This window comes from Anguilla rostrata, chromosome 16, assembly GCF_018555375.3.
Source record: "Anguilla rostrata isolate EN2019 chromosome 16, ASM1855537v3, whole genome shotgun sequence".
Classification (NCBI taxonomy): domain Eukaryota; kingdom Metazoa; phylum Chordata; class Actinopteri; order Anguilliformes; family Anguillidae; genus Anguilla; species Anguilla rostrata.
The window spans coordinates 25,435,607-25,459,196 of NC_057948.1; the positions used below are offsets into that span (position 1 = coordinate 25,435,607).

The window sequence follows — 23,590 nt, forward strand, 5'->3', positions numbered from 1 at the left end:
AATGGGTATTTTATGGTCATGTGTGACTAATGCCAATAGGAAGGGTATTGGCACAGTTTTATAATTATATGAACATCATTCTCTGAGGGCATGAGAGTTGCTCTTAATACAATATCTAATATTTGGACATAAGGTCGTGTTAATATTCTCTCTCCACTACTTCCTCTGAGGGAGGCACAGAACAAATGACAGTGCGATCACGATAACCAAGTCTGGAGTCTTCCGGTGTCCTATCATTAACGCTATGGCGCAGCCGCGCTTTCGTTCTGCCTAGATTCAGACACACACACAGCCAAGATGGGGGACGCCGATTCGTGGGGTGAGAATTCAAATACTAGTTCCTGATCTGATGTTGAAGAAAGCATGAAAAGAGGAACGACAATGGTTTAGTTGTTTTGGTAGTCTAATTTTGTGAGCTACTTTTTCATAGACGCCGACAGCTTTGAGCCGGACGAGGGCCTCAAAAAGGCGGCAGTGCAGGACAAATGGGAAGGCGAAGACGAGGAGGAAGATGTGAAGGTAACATGGCAAGCTAGCTATGCTAGCTGTAGGCTCTCCTGGGAACCACAACAACACTGCGACTGGCCATTTGAGATCAAACACCAGTTTAGTCTAAAATATTGTTCTACGCTTAAAATGCTTTCCATTCTCAATTGCTACATAGAAGTAATTGTGATTCCTAACCCGCTAAGTAATGTTAGCTTGCTACATAGCGAACCCACAAGTTGGCCATGTCAGTGTTTCATTGGTTAACTTGTTAGCTAGCTGTGTGCATTTCGATTAGCTATGTAGTTCTAAGTTACTGAACTTCTGAATTTTACGTTGTTGACATAAGTTGTGGGACAACTTGGTTTTGTGAACCCAGTCGCTCAACAGTCATAGTAGCCAGGCAATTAAATTGGCTCAGCTAGGCTAGCGTTTAGTTTTGGCGTAATGCCGGTAAGAAGCAAATGGGGTCAGTGAGAAATTCAGTTGACTTGCCATGTGAGAAACGGTTTCCCCGTCCGTTGCAAGATTTGTTAGCAAAGTCGCGATAGCTTTGATGAAAAACAAACAAGTTAATGTTTTTTTTTTTTCCGTGTTCCAGATTACGTTACGACATTGTTAGTCAAGATAGCTAGCTGTCTAGCTCTATCTATCCTCAGACCACGAAACGGAAACGTACCTTGCTAACATTAGCTGGTTAGCAAGCTAATCCTAACCCCGACGCCACATTTTAGCACATACTAGTTTGCTAATTTCGAATAAGCTAAGCTAACGGTATCTGTCTTGGTGTTTTTATTTTATTAAAGATTCCTCTAGTATCACAGTTTTCTATCTGACATTGGCAGCGACAATTGCTAATAGCCTAATAATTCTGCGCTGGGTAGCTAGTTTGTCTGATAAATGCTACATGTAGCCACCGTTAGTTGCCTAATGCGAGCTAGCTAAGTATTGTATCCACCGTATTCATTGTTGTCACGTTATTATGGCAAGCTCACTCGTGACTATGTGGTTATAATGTAACTAATCGGTGATTTGTGTCGATAACTAATGAAGAAGCTGTTTGATTATTTCGTTTTATGGCTAACAAACCTCTCTGGAAAATTGCTTTCGACTTTGTAGTAGCCTTGTTTAGATGGCTAACGGTTTGAGTACATGCGTATTTTCCACATCCTCCGTTTGGCTATGGGCCTGGCTAGTCTTAAATAATGTTTACTTGAGTGGGTTACAAACTAACGTTGCATAGCTGCCTCGCGTTTGACTGTTTGGCTAGGCATAATAAAAATAGCTTGTAAACACCGGTAGCATTGTATTGTTACGTTACATATCTAGGCTAGTACGGTCGACAATAGTTTGTGGATCGCTGTCTTCATATGGCCTTGGCATTATGTAGCCTGTCAGCACGAGTCCTGAAAATCTCTAGATAAGAAACACTGCCAAATGAATAAGTTGCTTAGGGGTGTATTATTAGGGTTAATTACAGCAGTACATTTTCAGTGTTACTTTGGAGTATTTCTATTATTTGCCTCAAAACTTTGAGGGAAATAACATGTTGAATGCTGCGCATATAATTTAGACCGTCCTCTTGTCTGGTGTAATTGGTCTGTTTTGAGGCCCTTTGTTATTTTTTCTGCTCTTGTTCAGTAAGTAAGGGTTCCTACTTATCTTGTGGACTCAGGTTTTTAAAAAGGGAAGAGAAACACTTCCAAAACCTACAAAAATGCCAAGTTACTCACACAGACAAAGCACTGTCTATAAGCCATTAATTCAAACTTGAAATGTAGGCCTGTCATTAAAAGTATCGATATCAAAGTTTGGCAAAGTTACAAGAAACAGTATTGGCTCTTGTGTGAGTAACTTGGCAAATTTGTATGTTGAAAAGGTGTTTTTCTTCTGATATAATTAATTTTTGTACTGTGTTTGTTACAAGTGATAATAGTAATGCATAACACATGTATATCCTATGTTTCTATTGGGTGATGTAGCTAAACGTCCAATGAGGAAACATTATTTGATGGCCTGGAGCATTTGTGATGAAGTAATTGACAGGAAGAAGAAGGAGGAAAAAACGCAAAATGCCCTTAGTATATAAGCTTTATTGTGGACATGTGACGTTGTTTGTGAATTCTGTCTATTGACATGAGGTCAAAAGGTAGATAAATAAATGTTTTTAAGGGCTGAGAGTCTGTTGTCATTATGGTTATTTCGGTAGGATACCCTGAAAAGTGCCAGACTGTCTGTGCTGTATAGCTATGGGGCATGCTGCCCAACCAAGGCGGAACTTGGTGGGATGGAATACCTGCCATCCCAATTATAGGTGATAGCCCCATAGAGTGTACATAGGACCTGTAGAGGGTAGGAGGGACCAGATGATGAAGCCTAGGACGTAACGGGAAACAGCCTCTACTGCGCATGCTTGTGGGCAAAGGTCCTTGCTGCCCATTCAATTAAATGTAGAAAACCTAGGTGATTTCACTGCCAAAGAAAACCTCATCGGTCCATTTTTTGTCATCATGTTTTTTTTGTCATTATGTGCTGCAGTTACTGAAACAATGGGTGTTTTGGTCCAGAAGTCTTGGAAAAATAATTAATAAAATGTGCATATTTTATTACATAATGCTTTTTTGCATTCTGCTTTTCTTTTGAAACGAAGTGGTCGTTAATCGGAAAAATTGAAAGCTGTGCAAGTCTTCGGCCAGGCTACAAATGAGTAGTGTCATTTACCTCTAGCATTGCACCATATTGTTTCTAGGTATACAACATCTGAGTAGTGCTCCCAAGATGACAAACATTATATGAAATTATAAAATTATAAAATGGGCACAATATTGTTCAGATCTATGAACTGTTGTGAGAGACAGTCTGTGAACTTAAGTGTAATGAATGGTATCGTTATCTATTGCGTGCCCCAACACGTGACTTCACATTTCTGATGTACTTTTTCATATTCTTAAAATAATGTGTACATTGACGGGTGTTATTGAGTTATTAAATTTCCTTGGGGTGCAATGCTCTGTACAGCCCATGGATTGTTTTTCATTGGGTGTTTTTTTCCCGATCTGATGAATAACCTACACTGCTCTGATTTTTTTTCAGGATAACTGGGATGATGAGGATGACGAGGAGGAAGAAAAGGTTGAAGTGAAGAAAGCAGGTGTGAAAATGAAATTATTATGTGTACAGACTTATAAATGTGAAGAATCTACATTATTTCTAAAGATGCCTTGTTTAAGCTATTGAGAAGCATTACATGTTTTTTTTTCCCCCCAGATGTAAAAGTTTCAGATAAGAAAAAATTAAGTGAAAAAATCAAAGAGAAAGAAATCCTTCAAAGGAAAAAACAAGAGGAGCTAAAAAAGAGGGTGGGAGTCCTTTTCATCCATCCATCCATTCATTCATTATCTATACCCGCTTATTCCTATCCTAGCATGCATTGACCGAGAGGCAGGAATACACCCTGGACACGTCTCCAATCTGTCGCAGGACACACACACCATTCATTCCACATTCACTCGCACACTCCTACCAATAGGCAATTTAGAGTCTCCAATTAGCCTGCCTGTACGTCTTTGGACTGTGGTGCGAAACCGGAGTAACTTGAGAAAACCCATGCAGACACGGGGAGAACATGCAAACTCCACACAGAAAGGTGCTGCCCATTGCACCACTGTGCAGCCCTCTGATTTCCATCCTTAAGAAATTATTTCACACAGGATGTCATTTCATACAATACCAATATAATGCTCTGTATTTATGATCTAACAGTTTTGTCATAGGGCACTCAGTAATGTGCAGCGTCAAAATTCCAGGCTCATAACAATAGTGACAGAATATAAATGAATTAGGATCTTAATCTCCTTCCCTGTGCTTGTTTTCTTTGGTCCTATTAGTTAGATGAGTCGCCAGAGAAGAGCGATCTCACACCAGAAGAAGAGTTGGCAGAAAAGCTGAGAGTGCAGCAGCTGCAGGAGGAGGCAGATCTGGAGTTGGCGAAAGATGCCTTTGGTAAAAGCTCCTGGGGGGTGTTTTGATTTGAACTGTAGTTTAGAAGGACTAGTAGCTAAAAAAAACATTCTGGCACGAGATGGCTATCCAGTGGTGTTGTGTAAATGTTTAAATTCACAAGTGATTTTGGGGGAACTTCAGGTCAAAATTCCTGTTGAAACAAGCCTTTAAATTAACCTGCGTCTGAATTTCTCTGTATCAACAGTGAGTGTTCGACTAAGTAAAACGGTGACTTAAAGTGCATTCAGTTAAATTAATGTTGTCATAATGGTAACGGTCGATATAGATGTCTTACCACGTTTTTAGATTATTTGATCACTTTATAGTTTTACTTTTCAATTGATTCATTGTCTTTGTTTTGTAGGCATTAGTAATAACGTGACAGGAATTGATGCCATGAGCCCCTCCTCTAAAGATGACTTCACAGAATTTGAGAAGTTACTTAAAGAGAAAATATCTCCATATGAAAAGTCTGTGCATTACTCCAGTTTCTTGGAGTCTTTGTTTCGGGATCTCTGCATTTCATGTAAGTCTGTTTTGCTTATTAATCTCAGTGCAGAAATGTGGCAGATTAAAAAAAAAAATAATAATCAAGATAGATATCGATAGATCAGTACTAAACAGTAAATAAATGCTTCAGTTTAGTTCAGCACTCTGTCCTTTTAAGATGTCTGCATTTGTCATGTGCAAGTGTAATTAAACGGCCTAGGCCTTTTGAACCCTGCTGTTTATTTGCATGTCTTAAGTTTAAGTATTTTTAATGCTCGTCTTGCGCAGTGGAAGTGGAGGACTTAAAGAAAATCAACAATTCATTGACAGTTCTACTTAGTGAAAAACAGAAGCAAGAAAAGGTAAGCTGTTTATGGACAATTTTGTGGGGTGTGTGTTGCAGTTATGAAGTAAATGAAATGCTTCATTGGTACGTAACAAAACATTTTCAGACCCTGATCACACTGTCCGAGATATGGATTATATGATATGGATCATTTGCATGTGGGTAATTCAAGTTAACGAACATATTCTGAACTAATATTTGTGTGATTTATATTTGTAATTGGAATGGATGTTTCTTGGGGATTAGTAGGAGTTGCTGCTTGGTTATTTATTTTCCCACAACTCTTTAGCAGAACAAAGCAAAGAAGAAGAAGAAGGGTGTGGTTCCAGGTGGTGGTCTAAAAGCAAAAATGAAAGATGACCTGGCAGACTACGGAGAGTTTGATGGGGGTTATGTCCAAGACTATGAGGACTTTATGTGACGACGGCTACTCTTGGACCACCTCTACTCCATTTCCCTTTCCCTCCACCCAACACGCAGCACCACCTCTGCATACCGTCCACTACCATCCCGGAAAGACTGAAAGATGTTATCCATTTATTGTACTCATTCTTCAAGTTCAGAAAGACTTTACCCAAGAACATTGCCTACGTGTGTTTTTTTCCCCTCTTGGTCCAAAAAATTGAACTGCCCAAGTACTTCTGTCCATCCTCATTTAAAATGAACAAACATATTAAAGTGACCAAATCTCTTACTTCAAATTTCTATTTTAAGAAAGACTATTGAAGTAAGAAATGCAATGCCCAAAATAGTTGGGTATGCTGAAGAGTGGTTGATGATTAGACTGAGACTTTTCAGAAAAAAAAATGTGGCCTGTGACAAAGTGGCCGAATAGTATTACTGTTTGACAACTGCAGTTTCATGGGAATAAATTTGATGTTCTATGCAAATAAGTTAATTTGGAATACATCTACATTTATCTAATGGATATTTTGGCTGTTCTTGTGGATGGCATAGTTTCTGCAAAAAAGTGTATTTTGATCTCTCCAGTAACTTTTGCTGTCAAATGCAACCCTATTGCTTATATTTGATATGTTACTTTGGAAGGTTTTTCCCCCAAGCTAACCGACTAAGTACAAGGCAATGGAATGACATACAAATGTACCATTCTGAAAAATGTGGCTAAAGTGTCATGTTGCCATTCTTTGGAAAATGCCCAGTTCCTCTGTCAGTTACTGGGATAGGGGTTTCCTGGTGAATTTGGAAAATATTTCAATATTATTGAGTTTAAAATGGATTTAGTTTGTACTCATGTTTACTACTAATGCAAGTACATGCGGTGGGATTAGTCTTCTCATAGTTGTCTCATCAACATGGCTTTCCACCAGCTTTTAATGAGCGAGCTGAGGAACTTGGATACTTATTAAATACCCCCAGTGTGTTTGTGTGTAAGAATTGCCTGATATGAAGGGAAATGGTAGATTTTCCTGTTTCTGTATCATTTGGCAAAGGCTGCTTTATGGATGTATTAGAAAATCTGACATTGGAAAGTGCATATGATGACAGCATCTGCAGTGTTTTATAAGCATCTAATAAAATCACTGTTCAAAAGCATTTGTGTACTGTGCTATTCAGATGCTAAAATACCTACACAATTTTGTGCATGCAAGGCATTTGCATTTTACGTTTTGTTGCGCTAAAACAATGTTCCAAAATAATGGAAATTCATTCCATGTAAAAACAACACTGTATCTATGATCTTGTTTTTTTTAAATATACGGATGGTTAAAAAAAAAATCACCTCACAATTGAAATGACTCACAAAATAAGTTTGGTTTAACTTTGGGATGATAGAAATGCAATTGTCCTGCACATGGGATTTCAAGATGAGCTTTTGTGAGTTGGAATCAAAAGGTTAGGTTAACTGTATACAATGACAGTACCAAAAATAATTACCTGTTGCAGTAGGCTGTGTTTTAAATTGTCTAATTTACTATATGTGTTCATGCCAAAACGTCCTAATTGATTTTGGTTTGTTCTTAGGATAAAATAAATAACGGGCTCCAATTCAGAACTCTTTATTTGAGTATTACCATTGTTATCTATTTTTAAAAGATCTAATGTCATTTTGTATTTTAAATGATTGTAAAATGCAACATATAAAAAAGTAGAAGAAAAAAAAAAAACCATGAAAATCATTGCAGCAGATATCTTTCAAAGTACACAATGGAAGGAATAAAGCATAACCTTTCACCGTTCTGTGTAAAGACATCTTGGCTTACTCTCCACCCAAATTGCACTGAATACTTTCCATACTGACTGTATTTCTGTATTGTGTTTCCTGTTGGTGTGAGTGGTGCTGCTCGGCTTGGCCCTAAAGGGTTGGTTTGAGAGCAGTTCGCTTGGGTGCTTAACCTGTGTTTAACCAGGGGATTGAGTCCACAGCTCAGCTGCGCTTGGGGAGAGGGTTTCGCGAACTGCGTCCCCTGCTGCTGCGGACGGCGGCTGTGCCACCCCTCTGCCTCCTGTTGCGCTTGGCCTCCTTCACGGCGCTGACCAGAGACTGTCCCGGGGAGTTCTGCAGTGTCTGGAAGATGCTCTGTCGGGTTGCCTCTCGATCGGCACAGGTAAAGGTAAGTGCCACTCCGTCGTTGCTCTTCATGACCCGTGAGGTTCCGTCAGACGTGCCGTCAAAGCAGCGCCCCAATGCAATCTCCTTAGCTGTGCGGGGGTCCTGGTCTGTAACGGTGTAGATGCCATAGTTGTGGCCCAGAGGGTCAAGTGGTGCCAGCATGGTGAATTCACTGGTGTCGTTGTTGACGGCCAGGGGCAGGTGGTTGACCAGGTACTCCTGCAGCATAGCCCCCACACTGTCACGCTTGCAGCTGCCCTGGGGAATCACTTTTACCAAAGTGCGGTCGACGCGGTCCTGATCATAGAGCATCCCACCACACTTGAACTCTAAGCACACTGTTGATATGCTAGGCTGGTCCATGTCACGGATACTCCGGGTATCACGGATGCCATACAGTTGGCCCACAGTTTTTGGGTGGGTGCCTCCCATGTTGCTTGAGCGCACGTTTATCTCATGCGGGCCGTTGATCTTGACCTTTATGTAGCATGCCCTGTATTCCATGGGCTTAGGCCACCAGCTCAGGTAGTGCTCTGTCCAGCTCATGGGGTCATCTTCATTGAAAGGCACCGTGTTGTAGTCGTACCGATCTCCTTCCACTCTGTAGAAACGGAAGTGCCCTGCACTGAAAGGGGCCTCCTCACACTCCTTCAGGTTGTCGAACGAGTATAAGGGGCCATTGCCTTCCTCAGCCACGTTAGAGCTGGGTTTGGGTAAATTTACATGAAAGGCTGTCTTTTTCACTTTAGAGTCTTCGTGGTCTGTCCGTCTGTAGTTGAACTTGCTCAGGTAGGGTTGGGGGACCCCAATGCTGCTAGGTTTGAGCTGGGGGGAAGATGCAACTGCCTCAAGCTCCTCTCCACCCAGATTAGCCATAACATAGGCCGTGTAAGCATCCGCCTTCTCTTCGTCACAGAAAGCAGGCAGACAGGCGCCGTTGGGGCCTGTGATGACGCTGTCGAATCGGCCCCAGGCTCTGGGGTTGGAGGAGTATCCCGCTGAGGGCTCCATGTTGATCAGGCTCACGACCACTCCCTCCACCTGCTCGCTGGACATGAAGCGATCCCCACGGAAGGCCCGCACCTTCATGTAGCATCTCCTGTCCTCCGGGACGTCTAGATTGAACAGCCTCCTCTCCCTGATCTCCATGTTCCCAATGAGGAAGGTTCTCTCTTCTCGCTTCCCCCTGCTCCTCTTCTCTGCCCTGAAAGCCCCCTCCTCCTCCCATATGCCCGTCTCTGGATTGAGGGACCACAGCTTCATGGTGCTCAGGTGCTCAGGCATTTTCACCTGGGCTGAATCCAGGAGCACCTTGACCTCGCCCGCATTTAGAGGCTCGCCTGCCTCCTCATCTCGGAAGTCCACTGAGAACATGCCGTAGGTCCTCAGAGGCAGCATGTCGCCTTCTTCACCGATGAAATTGAGGTCGCTCTGGGCAGCATTTGCTGTGGAAACATCTCTTGGATCCAGAAAAGTGACGCTGGCTTTCACGTTACCCACAAACTCCTCCCCGTTCTCTCGGTAGAAAGCATTGGGTGGGATCTCAATCTCAGCGATCGGATCTTGGTCCCCGACCTCCCCCAGGTGGAGTGTGTTAGTCTCTGAAGAACGCAAAGTCACTGGTGCCTTCTTCCTTAGCAGTTTTACCTCATGATACACAGCTCCCCCTTTCTTGTTGAAGGGCAGGACCTTGGTGGTGTTCACAAACTTATGCATTTGATCCACAAAGGTCAACACCAGCCTCTCTGTGTCAGGAGGCACCTGGATGGAGAAAGTGCCCTTGTATCCAGTGCGGCCGATTCGCACCCCATTCATGAAGATGTGCCCGAACCTCATGGGTTCCCCATTGTCTGCTGCCACCGCCCGTCCCCGAACGGTGGCCTTGGTTTCCACACACTTCTGGCAGCCGCACTGCGTGATCACCATGGTTGGCAGCTCATAACCCTGGCAGGATATCTGCCTCTCCTCCATTTTTGCCACCCCACAGCAGTATGCTATGGGGTCCTGGCAGCGGATTCCCTTGTCCAGCTGTCCTGCACATGCCCCCATGGGGCATTTCCCAACATCATAGTATAAAGAGCTGGTCGCTTTCTGGTAGCAGTCATTAGGCAGGCGGATCAGGTGGGATTCAGGTTTAGGGTTGCATGAAGGAGTCTTGTGGCCTAGAGGAAAGAGATTGAACCAGAATAACACAAATGAAACTGCTTTGTACGATCATATCAAAGTCTGATCGCAGTCTAAGATATTATGTTGTGTTCATCCAACATAAATGAAAAGGCTTTGTGCAATCATATCAAAAACTGATAGCAGCCTAAAATATTATGCTGTGCTTATCCAACATGAAGGGAGAACAATATGTGTCAGGTATTTAGATTAGACTTTTAGATTTTCATTATGATTATATTATTTTATTCAAACAGCATTATAAGACTAGCAGAGTAGAAATGTAGGATAATGTAAGAATCCTGTCCCGGTAAAAGAGAGCGTAGCAGTTATAGGGGCTCACCTATGACCGTTAGCACAGCTGGTTTAGACTTGATGGCTCCAGCTTCACCGCTTGCTCGGCAGTAGTACTCCCCTGCCTGTTCTGGGCCCAGGTTCCTTAGCACCAATGTGCTTCCATATTTCAGATGCTTCCTGTCCAAAAGGCTGCCGTTGTGAAACCTGGGAGAAGAAAGACAGGTAAAAATCAATGGAGAAACCTTTCTCAGGCAACTTAAACTTTCATGTTGATTTTAAGTTGTCCATTACCAATTAACACTTGTTTTTACACCATAGATACAATATTTAACCTTAAATTGAAATGTGTTTACCTTAGGGTACAGTAATTATTACACTGCGTAATATGTAGATGTGCATTGTCAGCCTCCATAGGCTGCCATACTCCTAGGCTTACCACTGGTACTGGTCAGGTTCCGGAGTGCCTCCCACTTTGCAGCAGAAGGCGGCCGCCTGCCCCTCTCTCCGAACCTTGTGCTCGGGGTTTGTCAGCACATGCAGTTTCTCTGTGAGGGGAGAATAAGGCATCTAAGCTGAGATGTAGGCCTGTAATGCAAGCAAAGGTACGTAGAAGTTCATCTCAAATAACCTGAACCTCCTACACCCCATGTTGATTTGGAAATTTGAATCCCCTCCCCAAAATTCATTCCTGGCTACGTCACTGTATCAAAATATAAGAAAGTTCATGTGAGCTGAGCGCCAACCAATCTCTGAACGGAATGCGTTCTGATGCTATTACTATAAATTCATATAAAATAGTTGTACATTATTGGCAATCTGCATAAATAAAATAATTTAAGTGACAAAAGAAAAATAATATCTGAATCTGAAATACTGTTGCCTCATATATTGTCATAGCTTGATGTTGTGCTCCCAGCTCTGACATCACCTGCTCTGTTGAGCCTCACGTGGAGGACGGAGGTGTGTTTGGTGCTGTGGGGAAGGGCCACGGCGAGGGGGGCGTGTTTCTTCAGTTTGATGGTCAGGGTGGTGTTGCCATCAGGACAGAGGCCAGGGATGCGAAAGTGGCCCTTGTGGTCGGCGAGGGTGAGGAGTTTGGGGGTGGGGCCAGACAGGATGAGGGCGGCCCCAGGAGCAGGAAGCCCTCCGGCGCTTCGGACCGAGCCCAGTAAGAGACGGTCCTCGCACATGCAGGCGTCACACTCTGCGTTCACCTGGCCCATTGGACACTGCAGGACACACACTGGAACCATGACGCCAGCAAGGAAACATCAGATCAGCAGCATCCATTACATTACATTACATTACAGGCATTTAGCAGCATTACAGGCATCCCAGCCTCTTTCCTACACAAAGAAACACAATTTACCAAGATCTCATGATGAATGACCAAATGGTTTTTATCATGTGACTAAATGTACTGCGTATTAATGTATTATTGTTATTATTGATTGACCCGTTGGAAAATTAGCTTTATTCATGGAAAATCACCTGATATTGTTATCACGTTGCACAGTCTACTCTGCGAAATTGTTTTCCAAAGTGGCATAGGCTGAATGCTTTGCTAAAGGGTGCTTTGCTAAAGCAGTGTCCCACTCAGATTCCAATTGCTAAATCTCTGGTCACAAGTCTAGTTCCTAAACCAGTGTGAACTTATTGATATTAAAATTTGCTAAGCATGGATGCATGTATGTGGCTGTATTTGCAAGGAATGAGCGGAAGCTCAAACACATCAATAGCACCTGGACAGGGAGGTCCCTTGCATGTCTTCTTTTCTGTTGCTGATCCGATGCACTGCTGCCCCCTTTGTTGGGAGTATAAACTGCACTTCCTGGAGCGCACCTGTAGAGCCACCTGGTCACACTGGGCAGAGCAGGGAGTCCACTCTGACCAAGGGTCCCACTCACCCTGAACTGTGAATTCAAGAGAAGAAAAGCAGACAACAGGCCTACTCCATATTTATCTCCGTGGGTTAATTGCATACTCATTCTGGTAATTATGCAGGGGCAGTTATTCAGTTGGTATTGCCACTTGATTACTTTTACGCACGGATGTATAATCAAAGAAAGACTGTCTATCAGTGCTGCAGCTGCTTTATATTGCAGTAACTAACTTTCTGTGCATCTGTGTACATAGCAGTGTGTGTATGGAATGTGCAGCAGAAGAGCCCACACATCAACAGTACCTGGGCAGGGCAGCCCCTTGCATGTTCTGCTTTCCATTGTTGATCCTATGCACTGCTGCTCCTTGTGGTGGGTGAGTAAACTGCAGCTCCTGGAGCGCACCTGTACAGCCAACTGGCCACACTGGGCAGAGCAGGGAGTCCACTCTGACCAGGGGCCCCACCCACCCTGAGCTGAGGCTCCTAAAGAGCAAACACAAAAAAGCATGTCCACTCAGAATTGCTCTGTGTATAAAATTTAAAACTCGCTTTGTCTGGTGGTGATTATTAAGATTAGTCTGCCTTTGCTTGGTTTTGGCCACCAGTGTTTTAAGTAGCCAAGACACCTGGCTATTGCTTGCATCATAGAATGTTCCATGATCAAGTTCCTGCCAATTGCTCGATTCTCAATAGCATAAGGACTCCTTTTGTGAACTTATGTTGGCCCTGTGTTAAAAAGCACCACACTTGCTCACTCCTTTTAGGACTATTTATGATACTTTGAAATCACAACAAACATGAATTAAGCTAAAGTGACACCATTTATGTACTTGAAGGCTTGGCAGTAGTAGAATAACACGCTTTATCACCACCCTCTTGTTTTTGTAAATACAGGTGAGGTTCCAGAACCCCTTTTTGCTGCTCTTCATGGGCTGACCTTTGGGACACAGGAAGCGGACTGCATAGTTGGAGCAGTTGTGTCCTGCAGGCTGCTCAGTGTTGGTGCACCAGAAGCCCAGTGCCGGGTCGGCGTGGACCCTCTCCCCCGTACTACGAGCAGGAATCCAGTCGGTGGTGCGAGCCTCCAGGGCCTTGGGCCTGTCGCAGACGCGTTCAGGGAAGTAAAAACGGATCGCATCCAGCTGCTCGTAGTCCCCCTGTCCTCCAGGGTGGTCCACGTTGAACCAGGTACTCCATTCAAAGCCATCTACACACAGGGAGTGAAAATACCACCATAAATAGTGCTTCTACATCAGGGGTCTGCAATCTTATCCAGAAAGGGCCGTTGTGGGCGCAGGCTTTTGTTCCAACCAAGCAGTTACACACCTGATTCTACTAATCAACCACTTGGAATCTTTGCTAAGCACCTTGATTAGTAGAATCAGGTGTGTACCTGCCCAGTTGGAACAAAAGCCTGCGTCCACACCGGCCCTTTCTGGATAAGATTGAGGACCCCTGTTCTACATAATACTGCAAGCTTTTGGGAAATAGCACTCATTTTTATTTGAAGGTCTTTAAGCATGTATTATTTAAATAAATGCGAAATGAAATGAAAACTCCAAGAGCTTCACAGTAAAACAGCATTCACATCACACCAGATTCAAGTATTTTGCTGGAATTTTGTTTAACATTAACATTAACTTTATGGCTTTTTTGATGTAGTGTGAAATTTTAGGAGAAATGTTGTGCTCCAAGCCTGCCCTGATGACACACAATTGAACTTAACTATTTGGAACATTTCACCTGTGCTTTGCATCACAGAAAACAGTGTGCGATAGTCATTTTAAAAATAAAAGTTTTTCCTTTCTCAACCCTTGCGTTCAGTTTGGGTAAACTTTATCCATTTTAAACTTTTAGTAAAAGAGGAATGACACTTGAGATCATAACCAGTAACCAGTGACTAAACCAGTGTAGATATTGTTCTTGTTTTGTGTTTCTCTTTGTTGTTTATCATTTCTATTTTATTTTGTCTTTTGCCTATACGGTTTTTGATTATATATTTTATTATAAACAGATAAACTTGATTTAAGGAAGTACACAGCTGAGGGTTAGCATGGAGAGTGAAGAGAGAAGATGTGTGGCAAACTGGACACAGACAGACCTTGAGCTTGGATGCATGATATGGCTCCCAGGATGAGAAGGAGTAACCTCACTGATAGACGACTCATCCTTCTACTCAGCTATCACCACTGATCTCACGATGATCTTCACACAGCAACCAATTAAAATAAAAAAGTTATAATCCAGCAGATTTCCTGTGAAACAAAAATGAAAATTTTGTGGATTCAATTTCTTGTCACAGATTTCACCAATGCAGCTGTTTTTCTTTTATATATTTTTCTCAAAAAGTAATCCATAATTTTCATACCTTGATCTAATTAAAATGTTCTTTCAATTTGATTTATCCAGGGGTTAAAAGAACATTTGAGATTAACAAAATTTGTCTTCATATTATACATTTTTTGTAGGGTTCTGGATTTAGATTTACAGAATATAGATTTTTATCAACCCTTTTAGTTAGCATGTCTTTGCTTCTGACTGGATGCACACACACTCTTTTGTAGTCCTCCCCCCCCCTTCCCAATGGTGTGGGTGCTCGCGGAATAGGGATAAAGGGAAGATCTACAATTGGGCTACAAACACACCGCTAATTTGAGTGCCTGCAGCTGATTCCTTTCTTGCCAATAATGCAACTCGTTCCCACTTAGGGCAATACATGGCAGTAAAATAAAAAGAGCCACACATAGTCTTGATGGTACACGTATGCCTTCAAATAATTCCATAATCTCCCTGCTGTGTGTTGCCACAAAGTTGTAAGGCTTTATTTAAGAGTACAAACCAGGTGGAAATTAACTTTTTAAATGCTGAGGGTAGGGGGTAAATCTCTAATAAACTAAAACAAAGCTAAAAGATTCACTGGTCGTATCATGTGCAGTATATTACAAATTTTCCTCACCTCACAGGGTATACTGCCTGAAAGGAAGTTCAAACAAATGTAATGGAAAGAATATTCCAGATGTACACAGAATTCCCCACATCCCACACATCTGTGGGAGACATTATGGAACTTCCCAGAGGAAACTAAAATCTTTATGCAACTACCCCAAAATACAGTTACGGCACAGTTACAGCAATTCCTCTTGTACACACTCAAATTTATACTACTGATTCACTGAAGTCAATGTACAACCACTTCTATAACACACCTTTCAGCATAACAAAGGAAATAACCAAACATCAGGCAAAATCCCAAGCACTGTTTATTTTACAAAACACTATTCACAAGTTAGGTCTGGAATATGATGTCTGTAATGTCTGTAACCCCCGCACGTGTAAAATCATAAGCTGGAAAACCAAAGAAAAAATATATTATCCCATAATATTAAGCAATAATGTCAGGCATCTAACATTGGAAAATACATTTACTGTTAAAATCCTATTTTTAACAGTAAATGTATTCTTGTTAATTGGAAATGGGTTGAAATAAGGTGCAATATAGTGCAGGAACTGCAATTATAACACAAAAAAAGTATTGTTTCAACAGTCGCAATCATACAGTGTGAGGGAGTGATAGAGGGGGAGAGAGTAAATTGAGAAAGAATAGCAGCATAGTGGAGTATGAAGCATAGAGTGTGGTCTTACCCCGTTTAGTGTCTGTGCATGGAGTACTGCAGCAGTGCGGAGTGCTGCCTGCCTGTCTTATATATGGACATGTTGAGCCCACAGTATTGGCTCTGTGCCACTCAAAGGAAACCCAATACGAGAGTGAGCAACAGAACTACAGTGAAATTGCTGCAACTCACTCAATTCACACGAATGAACTGTTGGAAACATGATCCTGGAGAGCAGATGTGCAAACTTAAAATGGTACCAGGATGTGATGGTAGTGGAGTAAAGTTATGCTGTATGCATCTGCTTTGCATACTTAATTTTGGAAATCTCTTCATTATGGGTACATAAACACAAATGTAAAAAAAAAAAAAAAGCTGTAAAATTACAAAAAATAAATTGTTTGAGGCTTGAAATAAAGTGGTTGTGCATCTCTGTGGCATGTTTTGATATTCATTGAAATGTCATTACCTTTCTTTAGTAACATTGAGATTATTCATAACCATAAACCTAACCCTAACTGTAACCCTTGTCTAACCCTAATTCTAGCCCTTGCAGTTTTCTTAAATATCTGATATTTCAATTAAAATTGATGAAGAACAATGGAAATATTATCAATTCAATTAAAGTTAAAAAGTGAAAGCAGTGCAAAAAAAATTGTATGTGCCTTTTTTCATTCAGATAGATGGGAAATCATGTTAATTCAACAACCATGGTGAAATAAATTATTGAAAAATGTGTTCCAGTGAAAACTGATAAAGTTTCAAACATTATAAGGGATAGCCAACATGGTTTTGCAAGCAAGGTTATACCTGACAAATCTTTGGTATTTTCTGAGGAAACTACCAAGTGTTTTGATTGTAGCAAGGTTCATGGTATTATATATTTAGATTTCCAATAAGCATTTGATACAGTAGGCTCATTATCAAAATGGGGAGTTCCCCAGTGTCCAGACTAGAATTCCCAACCTGGCTCTCTCAACCACCTATAGATCCCCTGATTTAATTGGCTGGAAAATTGCTCTTTCCCTCTCTACCTTGGCTGATGTGTGGTGAGCATACCTGCACAAAATGGCTGCAGTGTATCACCCAAGGTGGGTGCTACACATTGGTGGTGGCTGAGGTGAGTTTCCCCTGATCACTGTAAAACACTTTGAGCATCCGGAAAAGTGCTGTATAAATACAATGTTTAATTCATTCATTCATCCATTCAAAATGAAGACCATAGGAATTACAAGACTTATTTCACAGTGGGCTTGTAACTGGCTGCAGGGTAGAATGCAAAGAGTAGTAGGACCGATCTTATCTGAACAGGATACTCTGGGAAGTGGAGTCCCACAAGGATTGGTGCTGGGACCACTGCTCATTCTTGTTTACATAAATGACCTTGACAGAAACATTGAAAGCACATTTGTTAAATTTGCAGATCATACAAAACTCAGAAGTTAAACTAATAGTTTGGAATCTACTTAAGTAATTCAAGAGGATTTAAACAGAGTTCAGAAATTCATGGAGCCCTGGCAAATGAAATTCAATATAGCTAAATGTAAAGTACTTTGGGCGGATCAAATTTGGAATGTGCTCAATTTGAAAAAGACTTGCGAGTAATAGTAGATCAAACCTTTCAGGATGCTGGGATATATAGACACAAGTATGGAGTATAAATCCAAGGAAGTTATACTTATACAATACCTTTGTCTGACCACAATTGTAGTATTGTGTGCAGTTCTGACTGTACAACAAGAAAGATAGTGGTTCTGGAAAAGGTTCAAAGAAGGGCAACTTCATTGGTTTCTGATATGAATGATAAAAGTAATGAGGTAGGATTTGAGATGCTTAATCTCTTCTAGCTTAGTAAAAGGAGACTTGGGGGTGATTTTATGCTTTTAAATTCATAAAAGATTAACAAAGTGAACTACAAGAGATTATTCTGGTTGAGTTCCATAAGTACGAGAGATGACAAAAATGGAAAATAGCAAAAGGTAAATTCTGCACAGACAATTGGAAGTTTTTCCTCATGCAGAGAGTAGTTGCTGTGTGGAATAGCTTGCCCAGTCATGTAGTAGAGGCAGAAACTGGGGGTTTTCCAGACCAGGCTTGGTACAGTGCTAGGTACTCTCTAGTTTTTAAGTAAATGGTGAACACTAGGCATCCTTTAGTGGTAGGAATATGGTGAGCATTGTTGGACTGAATAGCCTGTTCTTGTCAATATGTTGTGTTATGTCACAATAAAGTATTGTATTGTATTGAATTGTATTGTATTGTATTGTATTGTATTGTATTGTGACTATAGTCAAATCAAATATAGTGCATTTCACAAACAATTGTCACAATATGCTTCACAGACAACCCTGGCCTAAACTCCCACAGAAGCAAGCCTAAGGCAACATTGGCAAGGGAAACCCATCCTCCTCTGGTCGGCTCAGGGTGTAGATTTAAATGACCAACACAGTCAGTCGGTCAATGCTCACATAATGGTCTTTTTTACAATGGTCCAGAAAGTGAAAAGAAAGCAAAAATGTTAAATATGCCACTTTTTTCATTCAGATAAATTACAATGATAATAACACTGCTGAATGAGCTGTCTCCTCTGTGCTTGGCATGTATTTATGTGGTGACATTGTTCTTTGTCTCTTCCCCATTTCCCTGTCAATGCATTCCAAAGTCTGCTGTGATTGGTCTGTTAACCTGCCACTCTTCATCAACCAACTGGTCCCACCCTTTTTCCTGCCTCTCGCAGTCACTTATGTCCACCTCAAGATATGATGCCCACTTGAAACAGACTGCATCTGACTCTGCTCTGTGATCTGCTTGCTGTGTTCTTTGTACCTTGTAATTCTGTGCTCCATGTAGTAATGCAACGCTCAGTACTCACATGTTGACATAGTGGCAAATTTTCAAATCACTGATGTTTCCAAGTACTGCTCCCAGGCTTGCTTCAAATCACATAACCACAGTAATGGAAGCTTCATTATGTCACTGACATCTGTGATCTTCAGTCCTGGTTCAAATTATAATTTCAAATATTTTTATGGCCATTCAAATACATTTATTTCCATCATTTATGTGTACAAAACAAAATTATTTTGTAATACTTTTTTTGCAGATCATTTGATTTATTTCAAAGCATTTATAGATCATATTTGAAACAAGATATCTGTAATATTTGTTACCTCATTTTATTAGGTCATTTTAAATACTTTCAGCAGTTAAATTCCTGTCGTTTAACACACCATTGTCCATGTGTGTCTTGTAAAGAATATTGAAAAAGGTAAGATGGTCACTCAGATATTTTTATCCTCAAACTGGAGGTGCCCGATGGGGATTGGTATTTAGAAATAGTTTAAGTATCAGTTCATGTCCGACTAGGAAGAAGAAGCATTAAATATGATAAGGTTGCATCAGGCTATGAAATATGAAAATATGCTAATGCTAATATGCTAAATATTAATTTACAGCAAGCCTGTCTGAGCTCACACCATCAACTCTTCTGTTCCAGATACTTCCCTGGTCTTCAGATCCTGCATAGTTGTGACTAACAGCTACTGTATACTCATACTTACGGCTACTACGCTTTTGAAATCTGAGACCAGTGCGTCTCATTTTTTTATTCACCTTGGATATGTTAGAGGGGCTTTATACTAAAACCTTGACTTGTTTCATGTCTAACTTGAACTGTTGTTTTTGTTTTTAAATTCATTGTGTATTTGTTACATCAATACCCAATACTCATGTTTATACCCGTTATATTCATTAATTAATATTATCTGTCTTAGATATATTCACAAAGTCTTTGAACCGTCCTGTAAACCAGCTCAGGCATTTCAAAGGATCATTGCACAGTCATTGGTATCTTGAAAAAATGGCTTTCCAATAACACCGCTGAAGATACTCAAGCAGGCCTTATAATTTGCTGCATTATGTCAGGTGTGGTTAATGAACAGGCAAGCAATTTTCTCCACTGACAGAAAGTAGAGCCCACAAAATCGCAAATTCTCAAGAGTGGGGAGAGAGTCACATGACCAATACATTTAAAAAGGGGAGTGGGTGAATGGCTAGTTTGGATACATTATTTTATTATCATCACAATAAAAATATGTTTAATTTGAAATAAAACTTATATGGCAAAACCAAGAACTGAAATCATCAATCAAGACTAAGAAGATAGTACTACCATGGAAATATTATAATATATAATGAAATATTAAAATCTGAAATTTAAAAAGTGTAAAAAAATCAAAATAAAATTGATTATGCCAGTTTTCCCCACAGTAAGTTGCAAAATCATATCTATACAAGGGCCATGGGGAAGTAAATTAACCAAAATGATTATTCAATGTTTATTCAACTACAAAGAAAAAATAAATATATAAATAGAAGTTTTAACACAATTATGATGAAAAATATCTGCAAAGAAAAATCAGCAAAATAACAAAGAGAATAGTGTAATGTCCAGAATGTGAAAATTCTGCAAAAGATTAAATATACAATTTATTCACACAAATGCATGTAAAATCAGGTTTATTCAACAGCCAAGAAAGACTAAATGAATTAAAACAAGATTTAACACATTTATGAAAAAAATGTATGTCAAGGGAAATCAGGAAAATACATAAGACTATAGTCTTATGTCAAAAATGGGTCAAAAGTGGCACCGTTTCCAAAAAGCCTTTTTTTGGTACTGATGGGTAGATAAGCATGTTTATAATATACCTGCAGTGAAATAAATGAATTATAGTGTGTTTTAACAGTTTTATGAACAATAATGGGTTTCATGGCAAATGGCAAAATACATAAGACTATCTTATGTCAAAATGGTCAAAGAGACACCGTTTTCCAAAAAGCCTTTTTTTGGTACTGATGGATAGATAAGCATGTTTATAATATACCTGCAGTGAAATAAATGAATTATAGTGTGTTTTAACAGTTTTATGATCAATAATGGGGTTTCATGGAAAATGGCAAAAACATAAGACTATAGTCTTATGTCAAAAATGGTCAAAAGGACACTTTTTCCAAAAAGCCTTTTTTTGGTACTGATGGGTAGATAAGCATGTTTATAATATACCTGCAGTGAAATAAATGAATTATAGTGTGTTTTAACAGTTTTATGATCAATAATGGGGTTTCATGGAAAATGGCAAAAAACATAAGACTATAGTCTTATGTCAAAAATGGGTCAAAAGTGGCACCGTTTCCAAAAAGCCTTTTTTTGGTACTGATGGGTAGATAAGCATGTTTATAATATACCTGTAGTGAAATAAATGAATTATAGTGTGTTTTAACAGTTTTATGATCAGTAATATGTTTTGATGGCAAATGGCAAAAAACATAAGACTATAGTCTTATGTCAAAAATGGGTGAAAAGTGGCACCGTTTCCAAAAAGCCTTTTTTTGGTACTGATGGGTAGATAAGCATGTTTATAATATACCTGCAGTGAAATAAATGAATTATAGTGTGTTTTAACAGTTTTATGATCAATAATGGGGTTTCATGGAAAATGGCAAAATACATAAGACTATAGTCTTATGTCAAAAATGGGTCAAAAGAGGCACCGTTTCCAAAAAGCCTTTTTTTGGTACTGATGGGTAGATAAGCATGTTTATAATATACCTGCAGTGAAATAAATGGATTATAGTGTGTTTTAACAGTTTTATGATCAATAATGGGGTTTCATGGAAAATGGCAAAATACATAAGACTATAGTCTTATGTCAAAAATGGGTCAAAAGTGGCACCGTTTCCAAAAAGCCTTTTTTTGGTACTGATGGATAGATAAGCATGTTTATAATATACCTGCAGTGAAATAAATGAATTATAGTGTGTTTTAACAGTTTTATGATCAATAATGGGTTTTCATGGAAAATGGCAAAATACATAAGACTATAGTCTTATGTCAAAAATGGTTCAAAAGAGGCACCGTTTACAAAAAGCCTTTTTTTGGTACTGATGGATAGATAAGCATGTTTATAATATACCTGCAGTGAAATAAATGAATTATAGTGTGTTTTAACAGTTTTATGATCAATAATGGGTTTTCATGGAAAATGGCAAAATACATAAGACTATAGTCTATGTCAAAATGGTCAAAAGAGGCACCGTTTCCAAAAAGCCTTTTTTTTGGTACTGATGGGTAGATAAGCATGTTTATAATATACCTGCAGTGAAATAAATGGATTATAGTGTGTTTTAACAGTTTTATGATCAATAATGGGGTTTCATGGAAAATGGCAAAATACATAAGACTATAGTCTTATGTCAAAAATGGGTAAAAAGTGGCACCTTTTCCAAAAAGCCTTTTTTTGGTACTGATGGGTAGATAAGCATGTTTATAATATACCTGCAGTGAAATAAATGAATTATAGTGTGTTTTAACAGTTTTATGATCAATAATGGGTTTTCATGGAAAATGGCAAAATACATAAGACTATAGTCTTATGTCAAAAATGGTTCAAAAGAGGCACCGTTTCCAAAAAGCCTTTTTTTGGTACTGATGGATAGATAAGCATGTTTATAATATACCTGCAGTGAAATAAATGAATTATAGTGTGTTTTAACAGTTTTATGATCAGTAATATGTTTTCATGGCAAATGGCAAAATACATAAGACTATAGTCTTATGTCAAAAATGGTTCAAAAGAGGCACCGTTTACAAAAAGCCTTTTTTTGGTACTGATGGGTAGATAAGCATGTTTATAATATACCTACAGTGAAATAAATGAATTATAGTGTGTTTTAACAGTTTTATGATCAATAATGGGGTTTCATGGAAAATGGCAAAATACATAAGACTATAGTCTTATGTCAAAAATGGGTCAAAAGAGGCACCGTTTCCAAAAAGCCTTTTTTTGGTACTGATGGGTAGATAAGCATGTTTATAATATACCTGCAGTGAAATAAATGGATTATAGTGTGTCTTAACAGTTTTATGATCAATAATGGGGTTTCATGGAAAATGGCAAAATACATAAGACTTATGTCAAAAATGGGTAAAAAGTGGCACCTTTTCCAAAAAGCCTTTTTTTGGTACTGATGGGTAGATAAGCATGTTTATAATATACCTGCAGTGAAATAAATGAATTATAGTGTGTTTTAACAGTTTTATGATCAATAATGGGGTTTCATGGAAAATGGCAAAATACATAAGACTATAGTCTTATGTCAAAAATGGGTCAAAAGAGGCACCGTTTCCAAAAAGCCTTTTTTTGGTACTGATGGGTAGATAAGCATGTTTATAATATACCTGCAGTGAAATAAATGAATTATAGTGTGTTTTAACAGTTTTATGATCAATAATGTGTTTTCATGGCAAATGGCAAAATACATAAGACTATAGTCTTATGTCAAAAATGGGTCAAAAGTGGCACCGTTTCCAAAAAGCCTTTTTTTGGTACTGATGGGTAGATAAGCATGTTTATAATATACCTGCAGTGAAATAAATGAATTATAGTGTGTTTTAACAGTTTTATGATCAATAATGGGTTTTCATGGAAAATGGCAAAATACATAAGACTATAGTCTTATGTCAAAAATGGGTCAAAAGTGGCACCGTTTCCAAAAAGCCTTTTTTTGGTACTGATGGATAGATAAGCATGTTTATAATATACCTGTAGTGAAATAAATGAATTATAGTGTGTTTTAACAGTTTTATGATCAATAATGGGTTTTCATGGAAAATGGCAAAATACATAAGACTATAGTCTTATGTCAAAAATGGGTCAAAAGTGGCACCGTTTCCAAAAAGC

General features: G+C 39.5%; 2 protein-coding genes across 3 annotated transcripts; one reads left to right on the forward strand and one right to left on the reverse strand.

The window, feature by feature from the left end:
* Positions 1-156: 156 nt before the first annotated feature.
* Positions 157-6,877, forward strand: LOC135241738 (eukaryotic translation initiation factor 3 subunit J-A-like). Of its 2 annotated transcripts, none has more exons than XM_064312368.1 (8): positions 157-319; positions 431-519; positions 3,580-3,637; positions 3,754-3,845; positions 4,374-4,488; positions 4,853-5,014; positions 5,266-5,339; positions 5,613-6,877. In XM_064312368.1, the coding sequence occupies exons 1-8, from the start codon at positions 298-300 to the stop codon at positions 5,742-5,744; spliced, it is 744 nt and encodes a 247-aa protein (XP_064168438.1). In that variant the 5' UTR covers positions 157-297; the 3' UTR covers positions 5,745-6,877. The 2 variants fall into 2 exon arrangements, with proteins under 2 accessions (XP_064168438.1, XP_064168439.1); XM_064312369.1 differs by having other exon boundaries at positions 5,616-6,877.
* A 448-nt stretch (positions 6,878-7,325) lies between these two features.
* On the reverse strand, positions 7,326-15,906 carry LOC135241735 (cartilage intermediate layer protein 1-like). The gene is made up of 9 exons (XM_064312362.1): positions 15,880-15,906; positions 14,339-14,492; positions 13,175-13,444; positions 12,541-12,720; positions 12,098-12,268; positions 11,284-11,598; positions 10,792-10,900; positions 10,402-10,559; positions 7,326-10,057 (listed from the first exon to the last, which is right to left on the reverse strand). The coding sequence occupies exons 2-9, from the start codon at positions 14,403-14,405 to the stop codon at positions 7,710-7,712; spliced, it is 3,618 nt and encodes a 1,205-aa protein (XP_064168432.1). The 5' UTR covers positions 14,406-14,492; positions 15,880-15,906; the 3' UTR covers positions 7,326-7,709.
* Positions 15,907-23,590: the final 7,684 nt, after the last annotated feature.